A 10,635-nucleotide genomic window follows, 5' to 3' on the forward strand; every position below is an offset into this window, starting at 1 on the left:
AAGGCTTTTGACTGTCTCCATGGTGATATTCGCGTTTGCAAGTTAAAAGCTTTTGGCAGTCTCCCTGGTGATATTCGCATTTGCAAGTTAAGGGCTTTTGGCTGTCTTCCTGGTGATATTTACATCTGCAAGTTAAGGGCTTTTGACTGTCTTACTGGTGATATTCACATTTGCAAGTTAAGAGCTTTTGACTGTCTCCCTGGTGATATTCACATCAGCAAGTTAAGGGCTTTGACTGTCTCCCTGGTGATATTCGCATTTCCAAGTTAAGGGCTTTTGGCTGTCTCCCTGGCGATATTCACATTTGCAAGTTAAGGGCTTTTGACTGTGTCCCTGGTGATATTTGCATTTGCAAGTTAAGGGCTTTTGACTGTCTCCCTGGTGATATTGACATTTGCAAGTTAAAGGCTTTTGACTGTCTCCCTGGTGATATTCGCGTTTGCAAGTTAAAGGCTTTTGGCTGTCTCCCTGGTGATATTCACATTTGCAAGTTAAGGGCTTTTGGCTGTCTCCCTGGTGATATTCACATTTACAAGTTAAGGGCTTTTGACTGTCTTCCTGGTGATATTTGCATTTGCAAGTTAAGGACTTTTGGCTGTCTCCCTGGTGATATTCACATTTGCAAGTTAAGGGCTTCTGGCTGTCTTCCTGGTGATATTTACATCTGTAAGTTAAGGGCTTTTGACTTTCTCTCTGGTGATATTCACATTTGCAAATTAAGGGCTTTTGGCTGTCTCCCTGGTGATATTCACATTTACAAGTTAAGGGCTTTTGACTGTCTTCCTGGTGATATTTGCATTTGCATGTTAAGGGCCTTTGGCTGTCTCCCTGGTGATATTCACATTTGCAAGTTAAGGGCTTTTGGCTGTCTTCCTGGTGATATTTACATCTGCAAGTTAAGGGCTTTTGACTTTCTCTCTGGTGATATTCACATTTGCAAATTAAGGGCTTTTGGCTGTCTCCCTGGTGATATTCACATTTACAAGTTAAGGGCTTTTGACTGTCTTCCTGGTGATATTTGCATTTGCAAGTTAAGGGCTTTTGGCTGTCTCCCTGGTGATATTCACATTTGCAAGTTAAGGGCTTTTGGCTGTCTTCCTGGTGATATTTACATCTGCAAGTTAAGGGCTTTTGACTTTCTCTCTGGTGATATTCACATTTGCAAGTTAAGGGCTTTTGGCTGTCTCCCTGGTGATATTCACATTTGCAAGTTAAGGGCTTTTGGCTGTCTTCCTGGTGATATTTACGTCTGCAAGTTAAGGGCTTTTGACTGTCTCCCTGGTTATATTCACATTTGCAAATTAAAGGCTTTTGGCTGTCTCCCTGATGATATTCACATCTGCAAGTTAAGAGCTTTTGACTACCTCCCTCGTGATATTCACATTTGCAAGTTAAGGGCTTTTGACTGTCTCCCTGGTGATATTCACATTTGCAAGTTAAGGGCTTTTGACTGTCTTCCTGGTGATATTCACATCTGCAAGTTAAGGGCTTTTGACTGTCTCCCTGGTGAAATTTGCATTTGCAAGTTAAGAGCTTTTGACTGTCCCTGGTGATATTGACATTTGCAAGTTAAGGGCTTTTGACTGTCTCCCTGGTGATATTTACATCTGCAGGTTAAGGGCTTTTGGCTGTCTACCTGGTGATATTCACATCTGCAAGTTAAGAGCTTTTGACTACCTCCCTGGTGATATTCACATTTGCAAGTTAAGGGCTTTTGACTGTCTCCCTGGTGATATTCACATTTGCAAGTTAAAGGATTTTGACTGTCTCCCTGGTGATATTCACATTTGCAAGTTAAGGGCTTTTGACTGTCTCCCTGGTGATATTCACATTTGCAAGTTAAAGGATTTTGACTGTCTCCCTGGTGATATTCACATTTGCAAGTTAAGGGCTTTTGACTGTCTCCCTGGTGATATTCACATTTGCAAGTTAAGGGCTTTTGACTGTCTCCCTGGTGATATTCGCATTTGCACATTAAGGGCTTATGGTATGTCAGATGGCACAGTATGTTTTGTCAAATTGTGTTTATATATTGTTTTATTTTCATATCTTGCAAATCCTGCTTGTTGTAATGACTCATTTTTTATGTGATGTCAGTAAAGAGATCATTAGAGCCAATGTTGATTTGTTGTTTTGAATCATACTGACCTTAAATAAATCTCTTTTTATCTATTTTATGTTAGTAGAAAGTTTGTTTTTCTCATTACAGCCAGAGTGGAAGCTGGCTGATCCAATATGTACCTTTCTATTTTCCATACTGGTGCTGTTCACCACTATCACAATTCTCCGGGATATACTAGTAGTTCTTATGGAAGGTAAGAGTTCCTCACAGTATGGTCACCATGAAACGTACAATGGGACACAGTACTTTCTGAATCAATTTTGGTGGAAAGATTATTTTTCACTGAAAATCCTTGCATTTTTACGTTATAATTATCATGTCTAGGAAGGAAAGAATTAAGTTTCATATACCACAGTGTCAACTTAATGTTCAAAGAAAGTCTTGTACTTTTTGAGGAGCACCAGTAGGTTTCAAGGAGGGAATTAAGTTTCATATCCAGTCATTGTGGTGTATTCGTGAGAAAAATACTGTAACCATGAAAATGTACAAATGATTTGGCACAGAGTATAAAATCATCCAGTTCATCACAGAAATATCATGTCATATTCATAACGTTACCATGAAGTGTTGATAAAAATAATACGGAATCTAGGTTTGTTCAAATTTCTGACCTACACATACATAAAGTGCATGTTGTATTGAGAATCTAGCATGAAATGATGGCACATGTACCTTTATATTTACTTGTAGAGTATCTTATCATAGGTTTTCCATTCCACATTGAATCTGCTTTTTCACATTGTTATGATATCATCAATAATATACAATATTCCCCCTCTTAGACACCCAACTATGCAGTAAGAAAGTGGCCTTATAAGAGAGGTTACTTTTCTAGAAGCGGTTAACACAGATGTGAGTAGTAACTTCATTATAAAATATTAAAGGCATAAATACAGATTGTGGCCCATTATTTTTTGAATTAAAAAGACACTATAGATTTTGGCCTACTATTGTTTCATGACAGCTTTGTGGTATTTTGGTGTGTAATACTATATGCATAAGAAATTATTTTTAAGTAAATTTCATGATGTGTATTCACATTGTAATAAACACACCAATAATATAATAATCAGTACCGCATCATGTGTATGTTATGCTACAAGAGTTATCACTCTTTGTCCAAGTTGGGAGCTCCCCTCATTGGAGGTGTGTTGCCTCATGATTGCATTTTGTATAATTCTTGGTTTATATGGATTTAAACCATTAAGGAGACATAAAACATGAAATGTGGTAAGTTCCAGGCAGATTATAGCAACAACCCTTATGGTAATCCACAATTGCATTCAGTAGAGGAAACCTTTCATAAATTTGGGAAAAAATAGGGTGTTTATTAAGATGTGATTGTGTAGTTGTTGATGTCGTGATATAATGTGATTAAACTTGACAAAAAAATAGCCTGGCATGATGGTCTTTCAGATTTGTTGAAATGATGCCAAACTGCCATTAAATATGATTGTTGTTACTAAGAAGAGGAAAACTTTTAAACAACTGCTCAAAAAGCACTCAACAGAATATGACCCAATTTGATGAAAGAATCCTGGCACAATCAACTTTCATGTTTGTACAAATGCTGCCAATCGGACATCATATATGCCTTCCATTACCTACATACAGTAGAAAAACCTTAGTGATGTGACCTCTCAAAAATGGCTCAACAGCATTTGACAGAAGGTAAACTTGCATAGATGATCATATAAATTATATTCACCTGGCTGCTTTTACAAAATAATGGAAGAACCTTTAATTGACTTCTCAAGAACAGTTAACATATTAATTTGACCACTTTTATTGGTATCTTGGTGCTAAAAGTCTCTTTACAGAACACAATAAAATTTGACAGAAAGCATCCTAGCTTCAAGGTTTTTCACATTGTTGAAATTATACAGATGATGCATCAAATATGGCCACCATTACTCAAAATTTAAAAACATTTACATAACTCTATGTAAATAACAAGTGCTTAATAGAATTGGACCAACTTTGACAGATTCTGTCCTGATATAGAGGCCTTTAAAATTGTACCAATGATGCTGATGTGCCATCAAATATGTATGAAGATACAAAACTCTTGAAACCTTGGAACAGTTGTTATGATAACATGTGCAGTCAGCAGCAGTGGAAGAAATTTCTTCAGAGAGGATCCTACTGGCCCAGCATTCTTGGCCATCTGCTCTTGCATTTGGCATTTGCCTGCTAGTCAGATGTCATTAAGATGGGTAATCTCAAGCCCACTTGAGACTGTTGCATTTGACATTTGCCTATTAGTCAGATGCCATTAAGGTGGGTAATCTCAAGCCCACTTGAGACTGTTGCATTTGACATTTGCCTATTAGTCAGATGCCATTAAGGTGGGTAATCTCAAGTCCACTTGAGACTCTTACATTTGACATTTGCTTATTAGTCAGATGTCATTAAGGTGGGTAATCTTAAGCCCAGAATTCTTGGCCATCTGCTCTTGCATTTGGCATTTGCCTGTTAGTCAGATGCCATTAAGGTGGGTAATCTCAAGCCCACTTGAGACTGTTGCATTTGGCATTTGCCTATTAGTCAGATGCCATTAAGGTGGGTAATCTCAAGCCCACTTGAGACTGTTGCATTTGACATTTGCCTATTAGTCAGATGCCATTAAGGTGGGTAATCTCAAGTCCACTTGAGACTCTTGCATTTGACATTTGCTTATTAGTCAGATGTCATTAAGGTGGGTAATCTCAAGCACAGAATTCTTGGCCATCTGCTCTTGCATTTGGCATTTGCCTGTTAGTCAGATGTCATTACAGTGGGTAATCTCAAGCCCACTTGACTGTTGCATTTGACATTTGCCTATTAGTCAGATGCCATTAAGGTGGGTAATCTCAAGTCCACTTGAGACTGTTGCATTTGACATTTGCCTGTTAGTCAGATGTCATTAAGGTGGGTAATCTCAAGTCCACTTGAGACTGTTGCATTTGACATTTGCCTATTAGTCAGATGCCATTAAGGTGGGTAATCTCAAGTCCACTTGAGACTCTTGCATTTGACATTTGCTTATTAGTCAGATGTCATTAAGGTGGGTAATCTTAAGCCCAGAATTCTTGGCCATCTGCTCTTGCATTTGGCATTTGCCTGTTAGTCAGATGTCATTACGGTGGATAACACTCTTCAATGAATACAAAAAAAAAATCACAGTTAGAAATAATATACCAAGTCTGAAATAAAGTAGCAATTTTCCAATGCTTTGTTATCTTTACTATCCTGCCCATTATACATGTATGCAAGTGTCCCCACATCCAAGCTCTGCTCCCAAGGATGAATTCTACAAATGCTTGTACATGTCTGGTTTTTTGAATTGAAGTCATTTTTAAACAGTGAGTAAGGAGTTGCATGACATTAAATAATGCACATACATGTCATATTATAATATCAACTTTTTTAATTAAAAAGCTTGTTGAGATAATAATAATAATAATAATAATAATAATAATGATAATCAAATGAGGCAGTGATTAAAGAGTTGTAACCTCTTGTTATATATATGTAATTTGTCTTCTTGCCATGACTACCTATAAATCTCTGTTAAAATAAAATACAAGATAACATAAATGTAATTGATACCTTTATAAATTTAACCTTTGGCCTCATCGCAGGATCCCATTTTTGGCAGTTTGATGTTTACACAAGTAAATACAGTTTATTTTATGGTAGCTTCTATATTAAGTCTTCATTTGCATACTAGGGACTACAAGGGGAATGAGCATGGACATTATAAAGGGTACCTTGTCTAATAAGTCTCCATTTGCATAACAGGGACTCTAAGGGGAATGAGCATGGACCTTATAAAGTGTAGCTTGTCTTATAAGTCTTCATTTACCTACTAGGGACTCCAAGGGGAATGAACATGGACCTTATAAAGAGTAGCTTCCTGGAGATTGATGGTGTCTGTGATATACATGATCTCAGAGTGTGGTCGCTTTCCCTCAGCAAAATTGCCCTCTCTGTTCATTTAGCTGTCAGTAAGTATTGATTAATTTTTTTGCTGTGTTTTTCACTAATGAATGTAACATATTTAACCATGTACTTCATTATGAAGCTATACGTTTTTTCTTTGGAGCATGTCAAAGGGTATTTGTTTGACTCCAACTGAGCAGATTGATTCAGGCTCTGTTATCATTGCCTTGTCAATTAAATTAAACAGTACCGTTAATCTAAACCTTTTCTCCACCAGTTTTGTAACAAGATACCTCTAGTGTTAGGACTGTATAGCATGACTGTTGTGTTATCAATGATGCCTCCAGTGTTATGGCTTTATAGCATGACTGTTGTGTTACAATGATGCTTCCAGTGTTAGGGCTGTATAGCATGACTGTTGTGTTATCAATGATGCTTCCAGTGTTAGGGCTGTATAGCATGACTGTTGTGTTACAATGTTGCTTCCAGTGTTAGGGCTGTATAGCATGGCTGTTGTGTTATCAATGATGCCTCCACTGTTAGGGCTGTATAGCATGACTGTTGTGTTATTCATATTTTCAATGATGCCTCCAGTGTTAGGGTTTGTGGTATATACATTGCACAACATAGCTGTTTTGGTCATTCACATTTTCATTGATGCCTCCAGTGTTAGGGCTGGGGGTATATACATTGTACAACATGGCTGTTTTGGTCATTCACATTTTCAACGATGCCTCCAGTGTTTGGGCTTGGGGTATATACATTGTACAACATAGCTGTTTTGGTTATTCACATTTTCAATGATGCCTCCAGTGTTAGGGCTGGGGGTATATACATTGTACAACATAGCTGTTTTGGTTATTCACATTTTCAATGATGCCTCCAGTGTTAGGGCTGTTGGTATATACATCGTACAACATGGCTGTTTTGGTCATTCACATTTTCAATGATGCCTTCATTGTTAGGGCTGGGGGTATATACATTGTACAACATGGCTGTTTTGGTTATTCACATTTTCAGTGATGCCTCCAGTGTTTGGGCTGGGGGTATATACATTGTACACATAGTTGTTTTGGTCATTCACATTTTCAATGATGCCTCCAGTGTTTGGGCTGGGGGTATATACATTGCACAACATGGCTGTCTTGGTCATTCACATTTTCAATGATGCCTCCAGTGTTAGGGCTGGGGTATATACATTGTACAACATAGCTGTTTTGGTTATTCACATTTCCAATGATGCCTCCAGTGTTAGGGCTGGGGGTATATACATTGTACAGCATGGCTGTTTTGGTCATTCACATTTTCAATGATGCCTCAAGTGTTTGGGCTGGGGTTATATACATTGTACAACATAGCTGTTTTGGTCATTCAATGATGCCTCCAGTGTTAGGGTTGGGGGTATATACATTGTACAACATGGCTGTTTTGGTCATTCACATTTTCAATGTTGCCTTCAGTGTTAGGGTTGGGGGTATATACATTGTACAGCATGGCTGTTTTGGTTATTCACATTTTCAATGTTGCCTTCAGTGTTAGGGTTGGGGGTATATACATTGTACAGCATGGCTGTTTTGGTCATTCACATTTTCAATGTTGCCTTCAGTGTTAGGGTTGGGGGTATATACATTGTACAGCATGGCTGTTTTGGTTATTCACATTTTCAATGATGCCTCCAGTGTTAGGGCTGGGGGTATATACATTGTACAACATGGCTGTTTTGGTCATTCACATTTTCAATGTACTTGTAGTGACAAATTATAAACATGTATATGTACATACATGTATATTTGTTTTAATTATTTTGTTCCCATAATGATGCCAGAAGACTAGAAGCACAAGTTTACACAAGGTAATTATTTCTTATTTTACAACATTGTAACACTTAAAAATACATATTTTTACATTATTATTACTTTTCCATTTTCTTTTTCCATTCTTTAATTGTGTGTGTATAGCAGCGCACAGCACTTGACATTTCCTAGCCTCTTTTATTCCATATAGATCTTATTAAAGAGTCCAGAATTAAAAGAATCTGTCAGAGTAATTAAAAATCATTTCGTATAATTTACAGTGCATGTAGTTATACAAAATCCCAATTTGTAAACTCACACTGAATAATTGTGACTTAAGTATAATACTTAGCTAGGTATCATCACTCCACTCATTGTCTTCCATTCATTTATCTATACCTGGTATGATGTAAGTTGCAGAACTGAAACTTACAGATGTACAACAAATAATATTGACTGACATTTAATCAAATATAAGCCATACAGTGGTGCAAATACCTTAACAGTTTTCAAGTTTAACAAAAAAATATCAAAGATCATATATACATTTCTGTCAAGCCAAGACATTAGATGTGTGGTAATTTTGGATCTAAAGTAACTTGTTAACCCTTTGATAGCATTAATATGTCTGTCTTAAACTACATTTGTTGTATGATAGTAACATATTCAACTGTACTAGTAATAATATCAAAATGCTCTCAATGAATCCATGTTTTATGAGATGTACCCAAGTGTAGGAAGAATAAGTATTCATGAAATATTTCGATGGAAGTCACTGATTTCTGTTTTATACATCATTGGATTTTTTTCAGAAGTTACTCCTGAACTATGTAAAAGTGACCTCGTTGAAAGATAATCAGTTTTCTGTCCCTGATGGAATTTGCTACACTAGCTCCGTCTGAAGACTTTTTAAAACTACTTAAAGACAACCATACTAGGACCATTGACTTAAAGACAACCATACTAGGACTATTGACTTAAAGACAACCATACTAGGATCATTGACTTAAAGACAACCATACTGGGACCATTGACTTAAAAACAACCATACTAGGACTATTGACTTAAAGACAACCATACTAGATCATTGACTTAAAGATACTAGGACCATTGACTTAAGAACAACCATACTAGGACTATTGACTTAAAGACAACCATACTAGGACTATTGACTTAAAGACAACCATACTAGATCATTGACTTAAAAGAAACTAGCACCATTGACTTAAAAACAACCATACTAGGACTATTGACTTAAAAACAACCATACTAGGACTATTGACTTAAAGACAACCATCCTAGATCATTGACTTAAAGATACTAGGACCATTGACTTAAAGACAACCATACTAGGACTATTGACTTAAAGACAACCATACTAGGACCATTGACAAAAAATTGCATGTTGCAAATGTTCTAAGTGGAATAGACAGATACAAAAACTCTAAGAAAGTAGTCAATGGTAAAACCTATATTATCAGTGATATTGCATTATTGTTTTGATCATGAATATGATAGAGTAATTTGTAAGAACATTGTAGATCATGTGCAAAACTTTGCTTTACAAAAGAAAATAAAGAATGTGATAAAACAATTCTAAGTTTATACAAAACTGTTGCTAATGGTCGTTTGAAGGTTATACACCTTGAAGAACATTTGTTGTCAGAGTTTAGAGTCAGATAAGATATTCAGTCTCTCTATAGTGAATATAGAGCTCAGTTTTCTGCAACAGAATGGAATAACATTTGCCTCTTTGAGTACCATTTCAGTCACAGACATCAGTACATTTCAAATACATGTGAAGATAAAGTAAAAGAAAAATGGAGGTTCTATGAGGAAATAAAATTAGCTCATGGATTAAACCATACAGATGTGACAGAGTCAAGCCCGTTAATTTCTGAACGCAAGCAGAGAAAGTCAGTTGCAGAATGGATGGAGTGTAGATTTTCACAGGCCAGTACCACTATGGTGAAGTATAGAGACTAGTGTTGAGATCTCTACTGCTCTGGCCATATAAAACTGGTATCTTGTGTTGAATGTTTCTCCTACTGTGCTTGCCAAACTGGTATTCGTGACTTTGTGGCATTTGGCAGGAATTTTGATTCAGTTGCAGATGTTGCATCCCTAATTAGACTTGTCTTGTTTAGTGACCATAATGCAGTCTGTCAAAGTGTGGTATTGTTTCATGTTGGTGGTCTAGATAAAGACAAACGTCATACAAGTTTTGGCAGATTTTGTCTTCAAGATGACATCTTGCAGGTAAACTTTTGGAACAGGTCCCAGAGTGGCTGAGTGGTCTAAAGCGCTCACCATTATGGATCATTGCCATCTCACCTCTGTATGTGTGGGTTCGGGTCTCGGGCTCGGCTAGTGTGTGTATGTGAGAAAGCTTGTCAGTAGCTTCTTGTGGGTCAGTGGTTCTTTCTGGGTTTTCCTGAGTACTTTCTCCACCATTTATACTGGTTACCATGGCATGTATAGCCTATCTTGTGCTGAAAAATAACGTTAAACCCCACAACAACAACAGCTTCAGGAACATATTGTCTTTGAAAGTACAATTACTGGACATGTCTCAGCTGCACCAGATGAAGAAAGTGTATGCGCTGCATGTCAAAGCACACTTTCAAACAAATCTTTGTGCTCAAAGACATATAATTTAGCACAAGAGTGGAATTTACATATACCTATACTGATTCAAATTATTCTGCAAGGCTTCATCAAGTACAAAAGCATTTGGAAGGCAAAGGATCCAGTGAATTTGCTGAAATTGAAGCTTTTCCAACTATACTAAGCATA

At 37.0% G+C, this 10,635-nt stretch overlaps 1 protein-coding gene across 5 annotated transcripts in view; it reads left to right on the forward strand.

Moving 5' to 3' along the window:
* Positions 1 to 10,635, forward strand: part of LOC149784430 (proton-coupled zinc antiporter SLC30A2-like) — a 123,204-nt gene that overhangs the window by 78,004 nt on the left and 34,565 nt on the right. For all 5 annotated transcript variants that reach the window (XR_016413858.1, XR_016413859.1, XM_089932497.1 and 2 more), the window contains exons 7-8: positions 2,210 to 2,315; positions 5,977 to 6,111. Coding sequence is in view for 3 of the 5 variants with exons in the window: in XM_089932497.1 (XP_089788623.1) it covers positions 2,210 to 2,315; positions 5,977 to 6,111 (241 nt within the window). In the remaining 2 variants the exon portion in view is untranslated. The remainder of the gene's footprint in view (positions 1 to 2,209; positions 2,316 to 5,976; positions 6,112 to 10,635) is intronic.

Source organism: Sinohyriopsis cumingii, chromosome 14 (genome assembly GCF_028554795.1).
Source record: "Sinohyriopsis cumingii isolate HCF-2022 chromosome 14, ASM2855479v2, whole genome shotgun sequence".
In the NCBI taxonomy this organism is placed as follows: domain Eukaryota; kingdom Metazoa; phylum Mollusca; class Bivalvia; order Unionida; family Unionidae; genus Sinohyriopsis; species Sinohyriopsis cumingii.